The sequence below is a fragment of the Carcharodon carcharias genome, chromosome 20, assembly GCF_017639515.1.
Source record: "Carcharodon carcharias isolate sCarCar2 chromosome 20, sCarCar2.pri, whole genome shotgun sequence".
NCBI lineage: Eukaryota > Metazoa > Chordata > Chondrichthyes > Lamniformes > Lamnidae > Carcharodon > Carcharodon carcharias.
The window spans coordinates 59,399,554-59,417,729 of record NC_054486.1 but is presented as its reverse complement, the minus strand read 5'-3'; the positions used below and the strand labels follow the sequence as shown (position 1 = coordinate 59,417,729).

The window sequence follows — 18,176 nt, the reverse complement described above, 5'->3', positions numbered from 1 at the left end:
AAAGAGTTACATCATCTTAACCTCCCTGACGCTGTTGCTATGTCTTGGTGCTGCCACGACATTCACAGAGATGGAGGCAACTTGCTGACTGCAACACCCTATCTGTAATCACCTTGACAGGTGTCTTCTGGAGCACCAAGACCTGGAGGGCCCCTCCTGGTTTCAGGGTCCTGCTGTGTGGCAGTGGCACCTTTCTTGGCCTGTGGAACTGGAGTTGCTGAGGTCACCAAAGAGGGAATTTAAATGGGCTGGACACTCGCAGAGTCACCTGGATGGACGGCCCCAGTGTGTGCACCTGCTGATCCTCCTCCCTCTGGGTGTCCGAGGGCCCCAGGCTGACTCCTTGAAGAGAAGGGATAGCTGGAGTGAGATCGAGCTGCAGGCACCCCTCTTACATACACGTTGTTGGAGGCCAACTGTGGCATCAGTGATGGAGTTGAGCCCATACAGCAGTGCAGTAGCGACGTCCTGGACCGAGGTCTCAGTGGCAGCCGCCATCCTACCAGTGTTGACCTCGGTGCGTTCGCAAGGTGGGGTATCACCTCAGAGTGAAGGTAGACGGACTCCTCCATCGTGCCTTGCAATCTGAGGAGTGCAGCGGACATCCCTTCCTGATATTCCTGAGCTTGCCTTTGCAGCTCCAGCAACTGTGACATGACCGAGTCCAGCAGCTCATCTATCTGGCCTCATCTAACGCTCCTCCGAGTGCTAGAGGCCAGGAAAGTCCCTGCCGCTGCCTGCTGTGGATCAGAAAGTGTGATTTGCTCACCAGATTGTAATCCCGAGGCTATTCTAAAGCTAGGTCACCGAGGCGTCTGTCTCTGCACTGGTGGAGGGTGTGGGTGAATGCTGTGATGGGACATCAAGGTGGGTGCCTCCAGATTCCTCTTCACAGGTTTCTTTGGGCAATGATTGAAGGCCCGGGGTCATGGACTCCTTTGGCTGTTTCCCAGATGTGCCTGCAGAAGCAAGAAAAAATGATTAGTGTATGGCAGTGGCCTATGAAACACTGACAGCATGGTTGTCTGAGGGATGTTGCACTGCTGGACCCTCACTTGGTAGAACACTGCTAACCTCACTGTCAGCACAGGACTAGTCCAGATTGTTGCCGGCCAGCTGGTGGCTGTGTTTTCAAAGTCGGTGAGGATCTTGATTTTGGGCATTCCTCCAGCGGTCTGCGACCTCTCCCTGTTGTTGTGTGCTAGCTTATCCTACATGAATAGAGATGGGGAAAGTGTAAGCAGGACGCCTGCCAGACCAGATAAGAAGTATGCCTGGCATGTGTGGATGGTGAGTTCCATGGACGCGATGAGGACAATGATGGTGAGTGTGAGAGAATGAATGGTTAATGTCCCTTGAACTGGTAGTAAGTGAGATCCCTGTGGATGTGTGATGGGTTTGTGAGGGTTTGTGTTGAGAGTGATGAGAAGAGTGACCTACCCTGGCAGAACGGAGGAGATCATTCATCCTTTTCTGGCACTGGGTGGCTGCCATCTTTTGAAGGGCATTGGCACTGACCACAGCTGCCACTGCCTCCCATGCCTGGTTGGTCATGCCGCTGCCCATTCTGTGGCCAAAGCGGGGGGTGGAGGACATCCTGGCTGGCCTCCATGGCATGCAAGAGGTGTTCTCGTGACGCGTTGCTAAACCTGGGGGCTGCAGTCTTTTTGCCTTTTGTGGACACCTTCCCTGCAGCTGTCGCGGGCTGGAAGCACTGAGATGTGATGCACACAGCTGGACTTCAAATATGGCGCCCAGCCTGATAAAGCGGTGAGGAGATGGCGGGCGGGCAAATGAGATCCCGCTTGCCATGGAAATGGCGTGTTTCCTGGGAATGTATAAATAATGTGGCAGGTTTGGGATGATACGGTGTGAAAATCAACCGTTGCATCTGGCGGGTAAAATGTCACTTTATCTGCTTGCTACCGCCCTAATTGTCTGAAACGTTTCACTGATACTTCAATCAGTTTATGAGAAATGATGAAACTGTTCAATAAAAATGTCATCAATATAACAGTACTTGACTGGCTCAGTGTGTGGTGTATCACTGAACTGTTCAGATGAGGAAAGCTACAGATTTCATCCCTGATTTTTGCTGAGTGAGCAGGATTCATTTGGGGCAGCAAGGGAACTGTGCAAAACATAATCAGAGTTACCTGGAAAAACTCAGCAGGTCTGGCAGCATGGGCGTAGAAGAAAAGAGTTGATGTTTTGAGTCCTCATGACCCTTCAGCAGAACTGCAATTAGTCTATCTCTCTGACCTGGGGTGAAAGGGTGGAATTAGGGCCTCCCTGTTGGTAAGTTTGATAGTCAAATAACTTGCTGCCTATTCACTTTCTAGGTTTATTCTGCTCCTTTTCTGATGACTCCGAATTTCTCTTTGCTATTCCTGTATTTTTCTTTGATAACCATGTGTCTTTTTGTCTTTTCTTCACCGCCCTGCTTTTTACCCTTACTCTCTTCCTTACTAGTGAAGCATTCCATGCACAGTTTTGTGTACACATATTGTTTGCACTGCAATTTTTTCTCTCATTTGATTTGCTAATGACACTGCAGCTTCTGTGGGAGCGTTTGTGAGAGTTTTGAATTGCTGGGGCTTCTTTTGGAGATTTCCATGTGTAAAGGAGCTCTGTTCTTCCCTCTTCCTAAAATACAAGTCCATTTTCAGAGTTACCTATTTTGCTATTTTTTGTTATTTTCTTAAAATCCTCGAGTCTCAGGTGTTGCCTATCAGATGAAACAAGGTTGTACTCCAGCCTTAGCGAGCATTATTATTCAGCAGGCATCATAACAAGGAGGAATGACGCATGTCTGAATAAACAGGATAATATCAAAATAAACAATTGGTCAGTTCAGCTGAAGTAGATTGTGGGATATTAGACAATGGTCTTTATTTCTTTGGGCTCTGTATGTTGAGTGTGAAATTGGATGTTTACTATTTTGGTGTGGTATGTGTTTTTTTAATCAATTCTGGGGTATTACTTGGAGCTGGTGTACTTGGTCACCGCCTTTGTCCTTTCCGACTCGGCGTGCTTGGCCAGTTCCCCGGGCAGCAGCAGGCGCATGGCGGTCTGGATCTCCCGGGAGCTGATGGTGCTGCGCTTGTTGTAATGGGCCAGGCGGGAAGCCTCACCCGTGATGCGCTCAAAAATATCGCTCACGAACGAGTTCATGATGCTCATGGCCTTGGAGGAGATGCCGGTGTCAGGGTGAACCTGCTTCATCACTTTGTAGATGTAGATGGCGTAACTCTCCTTCCTCGACTTTCGCCGTTTCTTGCCGCCCTTTGCTACCGATTTCTTTAAGGCTTTCTTGCCTCCCTTCTTGGGAGCTGGTTTCTTCTCATCAACCATCGTCACTTTCAGACACACAATAACCATTCAAACGAGCATAGGATATAGGAGCAGAAGTAGGCCATTCGGCCCCTCGAGCCTGTTCAGCCATTCAATAAGATTGTGGCTGATCTGAAACAAAAACAAAAACAGAATTACCTGGAAAAACTCAGCAGGTCTGGCAGCATCGGCGGAGAAGAAAAGAGTTGACGTTTCGAGTCCTCATGACCCTTCGACAGAACTTGAGTTCGAGTCCAAGAAAGAGTTGAAATATAAGCTGGTTTAAGGTGTGTGTGTGGGGGGCGGAGAGAGAGAGAGAGAGAGGTGGAGTGGGGGTGTGGTTGTAGGGACAAACAAGCAGTGATAGAAGCAGATCATCAAAAGATGTCAACAACAATAATACAAAAGAACACATAGGTGTTAAAGTTGGTGATATTATCTAAACGAATGTGCTAATTAAGAATGGATGGTAGGGCACTCAAGGTATAGCTCTAGTGGGGGTGGGGAGATCAGAAAAGATGTAAATAAATAAATAAATAATTTTTTTTTCTTTTTCTCTTTTTATAATGGAAATAGGTGGGAAAAGGAAAATCTATATAATTTATTGGAAAAAAAAGAGAAAAGGAAGGGGGAAACAGAAAGGGGTGGGGATGGGGGAGGGAGCTCACGACCTAAAGTTGTTGAATTCAATATTCAGTCCGGATGGCTGTAAAGTGCCTAGTCGGAAGATGAGGTGTTGTTCCTCCAGTTTGCGTTGGGCTTCACTGGAACAATGCAGCAAGCCAAGGACAGACATGTGGGCAAGAGAGCAGGGTGAAGTGTTAAAATGGCAAGCGACAGGGAGGTTTGGGTCATTCTTGCGGACAGACCGCAGGTGTTCTGCAAAGCGGTCACCCAGTTTACGTTTGGTCTCTCCAATGTAGAGGAGACCACATTGGGAGCAACGAATGCAGTAGACTAAGTTGGGGGAAATGCAAGTGAAATGCTGCTTCACTTGAAAGGAGTGTTTGTGTTCTTGGACGGTGAGGAGAGAGGAAGTGAAGGGGCAGGTATTGCATCTTTTGCGTGGGCATGGGGTGGTGCCATAGGAGGGGGTTGAGGAGTAGGGGGTGATGGAGGAGTGGACCAGGGTGTCCCGGAGGAAGCGATCCCTACGAAATGCCAATAGGGGGGGTGAAGGGAAGATGTGTTTGGTGGTGGCATCATGCTGGAGTTGGCGGAAATGGCGGAGGATGATCCTTTGAATGCGGAGGCTGGTGGGGTGATAAGTGAGGACAAGGGGGACCCTATCATGTTTCTGGGAGGGAGGAGAAGGCGTGAGGGCAGATGCGGGGGAGATGGGCCGGACACGGTTGAGGGCCCTGTCAACGACCGTGGGTGGAAAACCTCGGTTAAGGAAGAAGGAGGACATGTCAGAGGAACTGTTTTTGAAGGTAGCATCATCGGAACAGATGCGACGGAGGCGAAGGAACTGAGAGAATGGGATGGAGTCCTTACAGGAAGAGGGGTGTGAGGAGCTGTAGTTGAGATAGCTGTGGGAGTCGGTGGGTTTGTAATGGATATTGGTGGACAGTCTATCACCAGAGATTGAGACAGAGAGGTCAAGGAAGGGAAGAGAAGTGTCAGAGATGGACCACGTGAAAATGATGGAGGGGTGGAGATTGGTAGCAAAATTAATAAATTTTTTCAAGTCCCGACAAGAGCATGAAGCGGCACCGAAGTAATCATCGATGTACTGGAGAAAGAGTTGTGGAAGGGGGCCAGAGTAGGACTGGAACAAGGAATGTTCCACATACCCCATAAAGAGACAGGCATAGCTGGGGCCCATGCGGGTACCCATAGCCACACCTTTTATTTGGAGGAAGTGAGAGGAGTTGAAGGAGAAATTGTTCAGCATGAGAACAAGTTCAGCCAGACGGAGGAGAGTAGTGGTGGATGGGGATTGTTCGGGCCTCTGTTCGAGGAAGAAGCTAAGGGCCCTCAGACCATCCTGGTGGGGGATGGAGGTGTAGAGGGATTGGACTTCCATGGTGAAGAGGAAGCGGTTGGGGCCAGGGAACTGTAAATTGTTGATGTGACGTAAGGTGTCAGAGGAATCACGGATGTAGGTGGGAAGGGATTGGACAAGGGGAGAGAGAAGGGAGTCAAGATATCGAGAAATGAGTTCTGTAGGGCAGGAGCAAGCTGAGACGATTGGTCTACCGGGGCAGTTCTGTTTGTGGATTTTGGGTAGGAGATAGAAGCGGGCCGTCCGAGGTTGGGCGACTATCAGGTTGGAAGCCGTGGGAGGGAGATCCCCAGAGGAGATGAGGTCAGTGACAGTCCTGGTGGCTGATCTGTTTTTGTTTCAAGTTCTACATTCCTATCCACCCCAAATAACCTTTGATTCCCTTGCCTCACAAAAATCCTTCTACTTCTGCCTTAAAAATATTCAGTCAACCCGCTTCCACCGCCTCTGAGGCAGTGTTCCAGAGTTGCACAACCATCTGAGAGAAATAAATTCTCCTCATTTCTATCCTATAAAGGTGACCCCTAATTTTCAAACATTGTCCCCTAGTTCTGGAATCACTTACAAGAGGAAACATCCTTTTCACCTTGTCAAGATCATTCAGGATCTTACATACTTAAATCAAGTCATCCCTCACTCTTTTTAAGCCCCAGTGGAAACAAGCCCAGCCTGTCCAACTTATCCTCATAAGACAGCCTGCTCATTTCATGTATCAATCTAGTAAACCTCCTCTGAACTGCCTCTAACGCATTTATATCCTTTGTTAAATGAGACCAAAACTGCACACGGTACTTGAGATGCGGTCTCACCAATGCCCTGCATAACTGAAGCATAACATCCTTACTTTTCTGTTCAATTCCTCTTGTAATAAAGGGTAGCATTCCATTAGCCTTCTTGATGACATGCTTTACCTGCATAATAACTTTTTGTGACTCATGCATAAGAGCACCTAGATCCCCGGCACCTCGGAATTCTGCAGTCATTCTCTGTTTAAGTAATACTCTTTTTTTATTCTTCCTGCCAAAGTGAACAACTTTGCATTTTCTCACATTATATTCCATCTGCTAGATTTTTCCCCACTCTTCCGATTTATCTATATTTGTCTGCAGGCTCCTTATGTCTTGTCCACAACCTACTTTCCTACCTACCTTTGTGTTATCTGCAAATTTAGCTACCATGCCTTCGCTCCCCTCATCTAAGTAATTGATGTAATTTGTAAAAAGCTGAGGCCCTTGCACAGACCCTTGTGGACTCCATCCTGCCAATCAGACAAAGACCCATTTATGCATGCTCTCTTATTTCTGGCAGCCAGCTAATCCTCTACCCAGGCTAAGATGTTACCCTCTACACCATGAGCCTTTATCTTCCACAATAACCTTTGATTTGGCACCTTATCAAATGCCTTCTTGAAATCCAAGTACAGTACGTCGACAGGCTCCCCTTTATCCACAACACATGTTGTTCCTTCAAAGAACTCTAATAAATTGGTTAAGCATGATTTACCTTTCACAAAACCTGACCCTTCCCGATTATCTTGTGCTTTTTTAAGTGCCCAACTATAACATCTTCAATGATTGATTCGACAGATGTCAAGCTAACTGGTCTATAGTTTCCTGCCTCCCTCCCTTTTTGAATAGGGGGGTGGTTATAGTCTGATGGAACCTTTCAAGAATCTCAGGAATTTTGCAAAATTAACTCCCAATGCATCTAATACCTCATTAGTCACCTCTTTTAAGACCCTGGGATGATATCCATTTGGACCTGGAGACTTGTCAGGCCGCAGCTCCATCAGTTTGCTCAATACTGCTTCCCTCGTGATTGTAATTTCACTAAATTCCTTTCTCCCCTCCACCTCTTGATTTACAGCTATTACTGGAATATTTTTACATCCTCTATAGTGAAGACAGAAGCAAAATATTTTTTCATTTCATCCACCATTTCCTTATTATCTACTGTTAACTCTCCACTGTCACTCTCCAGAGGATCAACACTCACTTTACTGTTATAATATGGCAGGTGGTATTTGACAGGCTGATCAAATCCAAAAGGGAAACTTAGTCAGGCTATTACAACGATTTTGCAATTTGTATTTATTACAAGAAGGTATGTACACTGAAGTCAGAAGTAATGTTTTCAATACTGCTTTTGGAGATTTTAAATATTAAATTAAAACACTTATTAACAAGAGAAAACTTAAACATATACTACAATCACACAATTAAATTTAGTCTTATAACATTTCCGAAAAGATTTCAACTTAGCTGGACTCACAAATAAACACCCTTTTCAGGCAGCAGTCCCTATAGATTCTAAATCTTTTAAACCTCCAGTAATATTACCGCAAGGCCCCCACTGTTGCTAAAAGGGAGGTACTCACTAGCTTCTCTCTCCCTTTCACTGGACAAAACCCAAGGCTTGTAATAAACTTTGCATTCTAGAATACACAAACACTTCTCTGGGATGGCGAGAGGCTGTTTGTTCACAGGTCTGTCTTCGCACAGCTCACCCTTCAGGTCCTCAAATGGCCACTCATCACATACAGCTTTCAATCTTTCCTTTTCTTTTCTCCCCTTTTATCTTTTAAACCTATTGTTCTTGACCTTCTTTTGAAAGTTACCTTTCCCAGAATCTAAAAATCTTTCATGTTGTCTTTATGGCCAGCACTTTAGGGAAAAATAAACTTAATTAACTTTGCTTTATTAACTTATGATCTTTGGCTTGTTGTAAATCTTCCTTTACGTCTCTTTGAAATTCAACAGCTAAAAATTCATTCCTCATTTGCCTCCTAATGCAAATATCCATTCGGACTATGTCTACTGGGATCCCATCTTATCTTGTCCATCTCCACCTCAAAGTGCCTGCTTTTACACCTTATCCCTTTGATAATTTAAACCTTGCAGTCTGACCGTCTTCAGTTTAATTAAATTAGTCACATACGCGCGCGCGCACACACACACACAAAACATGCACATAGCCCCCACAAACCTGCTTCACAGTATCCCATAGTAATACTGGAAAAAATATTTTCTTTATCAACTCTTTTCCTGTTTAAATACCTGCAGAAACTCGTGCTGTCAGTTTTTACGTTTCTAGCTAGCTCCCTCTCATACATTGGGCAGTTATATGCTTTTTCCTTAAGTTTGATGCTTTCCCTAACTTCTTTAATTAACAGTGGCTCGTGGGTCCTCTCTTGAGAACTTTTGTTTATATTAGGTACATACTTATTCTGAAATATCCCCTAAATGTCTGCCCTTATTTCTCTATTGTTCTATCTCCTAGCCTAGTATCCTAGTTCACTTCAGCTAGTTCAGCTTTCATGCCCACATAGTTGCCTTTATTTAAATTTAAAATACTAGTCTTAGACCCACTCTCCTCCCTTTTGTACTGAATGTAAAACTCAGCCAAATTGTGGTCACTGCTACCTAGGGATGTCTTTACCCTGAGGTCATTAATTAATCCTGTCACATTACACAAGCACCCAGTATTTCTCCTTGTACACTTTTCCTCCATTCTCATTACTGTTAGGGGGCCTGTGGATCGCTCCCACTAGTGAATTCTTTCCCCTACTATTCTTCATCTCCACCAAACTGATTCTACATCCTGATCTCCTGAACCAAGGTCATCTTTAACTAGTGCACAAATGCCATCCTTGATCAACAGCGCAACCCCTCCACCTTTGCTTCCTATTCTTCTTGAAAGTCATATACCTCTGAAAGTTCAGGACTCGATCCTTGTCATCCTGCCGCCACGTCTATGTAATGGCTATCAGATTATTTTTATTTACTTCAACATGCGCTATCAGTCGTTTATTTTGTTATGAATGTAACATGCAATCGGATACAGAGCCTTTAGTTTTGCCTTTTTGTTATCTTTGTGACATCTAGTCTTGATTCTTGGTGCATTCTTAGCTTTTTTTTCTCTGTCCCTTCCTGCCATTTCTGACCCTTATTTCCCATATTGCTATTTTCCTCTCTTACCTTGTCTCTACTCTTTGATATGCCACATCTTTCCACATTCGATCCCTTGCCCCTAGTATTTAATTTCAAACCCTCTCTCTTTCCCTAGTTATGCAGTTCGCAAGAACACTGATCCCAACACAGTTCAGGTATAGACCATCCCAACAGTACAGCCACCACTTTTCCCAGTGCTGCTCAAACCGGAACACACTTCTCCCACACCAGTCTATGAGCAACATGTTCATCTCTCTAATTTTATGTATCCTATGCCAATTTGCGCATGGCTCAGCTCCTATTCCAGAGACTATAACCTTTGAAGTTCAGCTTTTAAATCTAGTACAGAGCTCCTCATACTCTGTATGCAGAATCTCTTTCCTAGTTCTACCTATGTCGTTGTTACCTACGTGGACCACGACAACTGGATCCTCCCCCCTCCCACTGCAAGTTCCTCTCCAGCCTTGAGTAGATTTCCAAACCCTGGCACCGGACAGGCAACATAGCTGTCTGGACTCTCGCTCTTTTCTGCAGAGAATTATGTCAATCCCCTCACTATACTGTCCCCTCCTACCACTACATTCCTTTGTGCTCCCCCCACTTGAATGTTTTGCTTTACCATGGTGCCATGGTCAGTTTGCTCATCCATCCTGTAGTCCCCGCTCTCATCCAACCAAGCTGAGAGAACCTCAAACCTAGTGGACAGTCACAGAGGCTCACACTCCTGCATTCTGGGTCCCCTTACCTGCCTCACTCACAGTCACACCCTCCTGTCCCTGACCACTGACCAAATCAGAAGACCCTATCCTAAGTGGTGTGATTTTCTCCTGGTACAAAGCGTCCAGGTAACTTTCCCCCACCCTGATGTGTCGCAGAGTCTGTAGCTCAACCTCCAGCTCATTGACTCTGAGCCGAATTTCCTCAAGCCGCAAACATTTACTGCAGACGTGTTTGCCCTGGATCACAATGTTATCCAGGAGACCCCACGTGCTGCAGCCTTGACACATCACCTGTCCTGCCATGCTTAATGTGTTTTAAATAATTATTTAATTATATTCACTTTTTAACATTTTTTATCTGTTTTATTAACTTTACCACCAATTGTTATGCTATTTTAAACCTTAGGAATAGAATAGATTTTAACCACTCACCAGATACTCTCCAAACAGCTAGCTGCTTTCCCTGTAGTAGAACAAAAACCAATTCCTACAGGGTGAGAAAGATAGAAAAAGGAAATGAATACCTCCTTCCCCCTTCACTGAACTCCCCCACTCACCAAACTCCAAGTCTCCACTCAGTTTCCTCAGCTGCACTCTGTTTGCCTTCAATTCAGATACATAGATACTGAAATAATGTTGACTGGCCATGATTTTCTTCTCCCTTTATGATGCATAGAACAGGAACAATGATAAAAAAAAGTTTGCTTGTCATAAACAAAGCTTTGGAAAATACAAAAGGAAATCCTTAGGGCCAAATCTTCCGTGGAGTAACAATCACCATTGGATTGCCACTCTGCTCCTGTTTTCCTATCTTAGACCAGAGCTTCACATTTCCTGCCTGAACATCTGACTGGGTCCTGCTGAAAATTGTGGAGTGTTTCCTGCTGCTGGAGTTCTTCAGTAGCAGTCATATGAAACAAAGCCACGCTTCCTTTTTACCGCACCAGCTGCCATATACTGGTAAATTTAAATGTCCCAAAGCCACTTCGACAAGCTAGGAGACAAGGTAAGTGTGGTAAGGTAAGTTGGTGAGCTGGTAGGATGGGTCAGAAGGGGAAGTGGTGGTTGGACAGGTGGATGGGGGTGGGTTAGTCGGTGGGGAGTCAGGCAGTTAGGGGGCTTGTCAGGGGGGTTTGTGTGGCTGGGGTGGGTGTTGGGGGGTCACTAGTATAGTTACCCAGGAGTCAGAACTGGTTTTAATCCTTCTAACTTTTTCTGCTATTCTGCTAAGTAAGTTGAAACCAACCAAAGTCTCTGACTTTGAATTGGAGTTTTGGAGGGTTCCAGGCACAGGATAATTGCCCAACAGAAGTTGAAACTTCCCAGCAATTCCCTGCAGTCCTTGCATGGGGACCTCTGAGGGGTCCCTGAGCACATTTTCTGGGGTACCTCCATGGTACGACCCTCCGGAGAATGGAAGATCTGGGCCATATTATTTGGAAGGAAATTTTGACTCAGTTGCTCCAAACAAAAATTTGGGAAAGGACAGATCTGTTGTTTATGGTGTCCCAAGTGGTGATATATTTAGCTGTTAAATTGTGGGAGATTTTAATATAGTGTGCTGCATTAATTTAGTTAGATTGTCATGTGCTCCATGGGGTATGATCTTTCACACTTTGTTCTTGTGGGGCAGAGGTGTATGACAGTCTATCTATTGAGTAAATCACAGTTTTGATTGAACCAAACTTTTGGTATTATTGTTGGGGTTTATGGGGGGCGGAGTGGTGTTGGGGGGTCCTTCCAACCTATCCTGCTATTCTGCTAAGTAAGCCGGAACCATCCGAAGTCTCCGACTTTAAATCGGAGTTTTAATATAGTGTGATTGATTGATTGCAACTCCACGGAAGATTTAGCCTTATGAATTTCCTTTTCTATTTTCCAAAGCTTTGTTTATTTATTTATTCCACAGATATTATTGCATATTACAATGAAATTAGCTGCATTAGTTCATAATCTAGTCCCTGTTACAATATCGCTTTCTAAAATCGAACAAAACATTGCAGATTTTGATAGGATAAAGTAGGTTTCGGGATCAAATATCATGCTCTGTGGGGCACTGAAGCGTATAATATAGTAACAAATAATTGATCATGCAGCTTTATATAAAAGATAAGAAATTGAGAAGGAGGGAAGTAAATAAATTAAAACAGGAGGAAAACATAGATGAACCAGAAAAATTTAGAGAAATAACAAGTTTCACACCAGATACTATGGAAAGTGAGTAGAAATCATTGATTATTGCAGATGCAATTTGAACTTAATGGCTCAGATGTCCCAGCTAGCGGTGAAGCGGAATTGCATGCTGCTGATTGACATTTAAATGATTCCCTCACTTTTTCAAGATGGAGCCTTTGGACATTCTGGGTGACACAGCTCCTTCCCCCCTCAAACCCCAACACCAGCGTCAGTTGGCTTACCTCCAACACAGATCACCTTCAACAATACATAGCCTCACCTCCATCCGCCGCCCCCCCCCCCCCCCCCCCCCCCCCCCCCCCGCCGCCCGACACAGCTCGTCCCCCCAACACCAACACCTGCCTCAGTTCATTCTTGACACTGCATACCCTCACCCCAACACAGTTCGCTCCCGACAAAGCTCACTCCCCTCACCCCCAACACAGCCCAACGCTGGCACAGCTCAGTCGCCCTCATCCCCAACACAAATCATCCCCTCCTCACCCCTTAAACAGCCCACCACCTTTTCCCATCACTCCTGACACAGCTCACCTCCCCACTCAACCCCCAATCACCCCGACACAGCTCACGTCTGGCAAAGCTCACCCCCCTCGTACCCAACACAACTCAACCCCCTCTCAGCTCACCACGGCCACCCCGGCACAGCTCAGCCCCTTCACCTCCAAAACAGCTCAGCCCGCTCACCCCCGAAGCAGCTCAGCCCGCTCACCCCCGAAGCAGCTCAGCCCGCTCACCCCCGAAGCAGCTCAGCCCGCTCACCCCCGAAGCAGCTCAGCCCGCTCACCCCCGAAGCAGCTCAGCCCGCTCACCCCCGAAGCAGCTCAGCCCGCTCACCCCCGACGCAGCTCATCTCCCCTTAGCCTTGACACAGCGCACCTCCCTGCTCGCCCTCGACACAGCGCACCGCCCTTCACTCTCAACGCAGCTCACTTCCCCTCATTGTCAAGGCAGCTCACCTCCCTGCTCACCCCCGACACATAGCTCGCTCCCTTCACCAAGACACAGCTCTCCCACCCTCACCCCAAGGCAGCTCACACCCCCCACCCCCGACAGCTCAGCCCCCCGCACCTCACTCCCAAGACAGCTCACCTCTCCACTCACTGTCAACACAGCTCACCCTACCCACCCCTGGTTCAACTCACCACTCCCCCCTCAACCCCGGCAGAGCTCACCTCCCTCACCCCTGACATAGCTCACCACCCCCTCAATCCCGACACAGCTCACCCCACTCACGTCGGACACAGCTCACTTCCCTCATGCCTGACACAGCTCACTCCCCTCACCCCTGACACACAACTCATTCCCCTCACCAAGACAAAGCTCTCCCCCCCCCTCACCCCAAAACAGCTCACCCCCCCACCCCTCACAGATCACCCCCCTCAATCCTGACATAACTCAGCCCCAACACAGCTCAGCCCCATCACTCCCGACACTGCTTGCCCCCTCACCCCAGAGAGAGCTCATATCCGACACAGCTCAGTCCCCTCAACCCAACACTGCTCACCACCGCCCCCCCCACCCCCCCAACCATCATCCCTGACATAGCTCAGCCCCTCATCCCAGCACAGCTCACCCACCCTCACTTCTGACACAGCTCACTGCCCCCTCATTCCCAACATAGCACCTCACCCCAACACAGCTCAGCCCCTCATCTCAACACAGTTCACCCCCCTCACTCCTGAAATAGCCCACCCCCCACCATTCTCGACACAGCTCAACCCCCCACCCCCAACACACCTCACCACACCCCCTCACTCCCCACACAGCTTAGCCCCTTCAACCCTGACATAGCTCACCCCCTCACCCCCTGGAAAAAGCTCACCCCCTTCATCCCCAACACAGCTCAATCCCCTTCCCTGACACAGTTCACCCCAGTACAGCTCACTCCCCTCATCCCCGACACAGCTCACTTCCCTTCAACCCCGACACAGCTCACCCCCTTCAACCCAGACACAGCTCACCCCCTTCAACCCCGACACAGCTCACCCCCTTCAATCCCGACACAGCTCACCCTGACACAGCTCACCCCCTACAACCCCGACGCAGCTCACCCCCTTCAACCCCGACACAGCTCACCACCTCGCCATGACACAGCTCCTCCCCCTACTCCCAACACAGCTCATCCCCCTCAACCCAGACACAGGTCAGCACCCCCAACCCAGACACAGGTCAGCCCCCTCACCCCGACACAGCTCAGTCCCTCAACCCTGACACAGGTCAGCCCACTCACCCTGACACAGCTCAGTCCCTCAACCCTGACACAGCTCTCCCCCCCTCACCCCAGACTCTGTTCACTTCCGCCTCAGCTAACCCCAGCTCATCTCCAAAACAGTTCCGACCCCTCACCCCCTCACCACCAACACAGCTCAGCCTCCTCACCTCCGACGTAGCTCACCACCTCACCATGACACAGCTCACCTCCCCCTACTCCCGACATAGCTCATCCCCCTCACCCCCGACACAGCTCACCACCTCACCATGGGCTGTGGCCCACCTTCCCCCCCATTCCCGACACAGCTCACCTCCCCCAAACTCCCGACACAGCTCACCTCCCCTCACTCCCGACACAGCTCACCTCCCCCCACTTCCGACACAGCTCACCTCCCCCACTCCCGACACAGCTCACCTTCCCCCACTCCCGACACAGCTCACCTCCCCCCACTCCCGACACAGCTCACCTCCCCCCACTCCCGACACAGCTCACCTCCCCCCAGTCCCGACACAGCTCACCTCCCCCCACTCCCGACACAGCTCACCTCCCCCCACTTCCGACACAGCTCACCTCCCCCACTCCCGACACAGCTCACCTCCCCCCACTCCCGACACAGCTCACCTCCCCCCAACTCCCGACACAGCTCACCTCCCCCCACTCCCGACACAGCTCACCTCCCCCCACTCAACCCTGTCACAGCTCAGCACCCCCCGACCCCTGACACAGCTCAGCCCCCCCACCGACTCCTGACACAGCTCAGCCCCTCCCAACTCCCGACACAGCTCACCCCCCTCAAACCTGACACAGCTCAGCCCCCCACCCCCGACACAGCTCACCCCTCTCAAACCTGACACAGCTCACCTCCCCCCACTCCCGACACATCTCACCTCCCTCCACTCCCGACACATCTCACCTCCCCCCACTCCCGACACAGCTCACCTCCCCCCACTCCCGACACAGCTCACCACCCCCCACTCCCGACACAGCTCACCTCCCCCCACTCCCGACACAGCTCACCCTACTCAACCCTGACACAGCTCACCCCACTCAACCCTGACACAGCTCACCACCCCCCACTCCCGACACAGCTCACCACCCCCCACTCCCGACACAGCTCACCCCCTCCCCACTTCCGACACAGCTCACCCTCCTCAAACCTGACACAGCTCAGCCCCCCACCCCCGACACAGCTCACCTCCCCCTCGCCCCCGACACAGCTCGCCCCCCTTGCCCCCGACACAGCTCACCCCCCTTGCCCCCGACACAGCTCACCCCCCTCGCCCTCAACACAGCTCGCCCCCGACACAGCTCGCCCCCCTCGCCCCCGACACAGCGCGCCCCCAACACAGCTCGCCCCCCTCGCCCCTGACACAACTCGCCCCCCTCGCCCCCGACACAGCTCGCCCCTCCCTCACCCCCGACACAGCTCACCTCTCCCTCATCCCCAACACAGCTCGCCCCCGACACAGCTCACCTCCCCCTCATCCCTGACACAGCTCGCCCCCGACACAGCTCGCCCCTCTCGCCCCCGACACAGCTCGCCCCCCTCGCCCCCGACACAGCTCGCTCCCCTCGTCCCGGACACAGTTCACTTCCGTCGCAGTTCACCCCACCTCATCTCCGGCGCAGCTCAGCCCCCTCACACCGATACAGCTCACCCCCTGACCCCTGCCACAGCTCACCTCCCCATACTCTCCTAACAGCTCACCTCACCTCACCTGATCCATAAGACCATAAGACGTAGGAGCAGAAGTAGGCCATTTGGCTCATCGTGTCTGCTCTGCCATTCAATGAGATCATGGCTGATCTGATAATCCTCAACTCCCCTTTCCTGTCTTTTCCACATAACCCTTGATTCCCTTACTGATTAAAAATCCGTCTGTCTCCACCTTGAAAATATTTAATGATCCAGCTTCTACAGCCCTCTGCAGTAAAGAATTCCACAGATTCACTACCCTCTGAGAGAAGAAATTCCTGCTCATCTCTGTTTTAAATGGGTGGCCTCTTACTCTGAGATTATGCCCTCTGATCCCAGACTTCCACAAGGGGAAACAACCTCTCAGCATCTACCCTGTCAAACCCCCTAAGAATCTTTTATGTTTCAATAAGGTTGCCTCTCATTCTTCTAAACTCCAATGAGTACAGGCCCAGCTTACTCAACCTCTCCTCATAAGAAAATCCCTCCATACCCGGAATCAACCTAGTGAGCCTTCCCTGGACAGCCTCCAATGCCAGTATATCTTTGCTTCGATAAGGGGTTCACAGTATTCTGGGTGTGGTCTAACTAGTGCCGTGTATAGTTTTAGCAAGAATTCCCTATTTTTAATACTCCATTCCCTTTGAAATAAAGGCCAACATTCCATTTGCCTTCCCTATTACCTGTTGAACTTGTATGTTAGCTTTTTGGGATTCATGCTAATTGGCTTATAGTTAGCTGTTTTTTGTGTCTCTCCCTTTTTGAATAAGGGTGTTACATTGGCAGTTTTCCAATCCCCTGGGATTTTTTCAGAATCTAAGCATTCTTTGCAGATTACTACCAGTGCATCCACTATCTCTGTAGCTACTTCCTTGAATACCCCAGGATGCAATCCATTAGGCCCAGAGGACTTATGTGCCTTTAACCCCATTAATTTCCATAGTATTTTTTCTAGTGATAGTTATGGTGTTTATTTCGTCCCCCTCTTTTGCCCCTTGATTATTTATGCTATTAGTGTCTTCCATCATGAAGACTGAAGCAAAGTATTTATTCAACTCCTCTGCTTTTTCCTGGTTCCCCATTATTATTTCCCGAGCCTCATTCAGTAAGGGACCTATGTTCACTTTGTTCTCTCTCTCTTCCTTTTTATATACTTAAAGAAGCTCTTACTGTCTGTTTTTATATTAGTTGCAGGTCTACCCTCAAAGTTTATTTTCTCTCTATTAATTTTTTAGTCCTCATTTGTTGGTTTTTAAAACTTTACCAATCCTCTGGCTTACCACTAATCTTTGCCATATTGTGTGTCTTTTCTTTTAATTTAATATTATCCTTATCTACATTGGTTTGTTTATCCCCTTGCTTGAATCCTTCCTCCTCACTGGGATATATCTATGTTGTGAGTCAAGAACTATTTCCTTAAACGTCTGCCATTGTCATCAACCGATTTTCAGCTAAAATCCTATCCCAGTCCCCCCCAACCAACGCTGCCCTTATTCCTTTGTAATTACTCTTATTTGAGTTTAGCACAATTGTTTCCGACCCAAGTTACTCACTTTCAAACTAAATGCTCAATTCTACCAAATTATGGTCACTGTTTCCTCGGGTATCTTTTACTCTGAGATAATTTATTAAACCTGCCCTGTTATGCATTTCCAGGTCCAAAATATTCTGATCCCTGGTTGGATCCGCAACATATCTAGGAAACTGCCCTGAATACATTGAATGAATCCTTGTTTTAGGCTACCTCTGCCAATTTGATTTTCCCAATCTACATGAAGATTAAAGTGATCCGTGATTAATGTACTCTATTTTTTATATGCCCTCATTATCTCCTGATTTATTCTCTGTCCTAGAGTATAGCTGTTGTTTGGAGGCCTATAGACTACTCCCACCAGTATCTTCTCCCCCTCGTTACTTCTTATCTCCACCCATATAGATTCTATATCTTCCAATCTGAGATCCTTTGACACAGCTCACGTCCCCGCTCAGCTCCGACACAGCTCACCTCCCTGCCCACCTCCAACACAGTTCACTTCCCCGCTCACCTCCGACACAGCTCACT

General features: G+C 48.4%; 2 protein-coding genes across 7 annotated transcripts in view; one reads left to right on the top strand and one right to left on the bottom strand.

Moving 5' to 3' along the window:
* Nucleotides 1–18,176, top strand: part of kiaa0586 (KIAA0586 ortholog) — a 667,340-nt gene that overhangs the window by 129,609 nt on the left and 519,555 nt on the right. The gene's annotated exons all lie outside the window — the stretch shown is intronic.
* LOC121292410 (histone H2B-like) lies at nt 2,980–3,371 on the bottom strand. Its single transcript, XM_041214274.1, has one exon. The coding sequence runs from the start codon at nt 3,352–3,354 to the stop codon at nt 2,980–2,982; it is 375 nt and encodes a 124-aa protein (XP_041070208.1). The 5' UTR covers nt 3,355–3,371.

Excerpts from the sequence above, each read along its gene's own strand:
- LOC121292410 (XM_041214274.1), bottom strand. The coding sequence starts at position 3,354 with ATGGTTGATGAGAAGAAACCAGCTCCCAAGAAGGGAGGCAAGAAAGCC.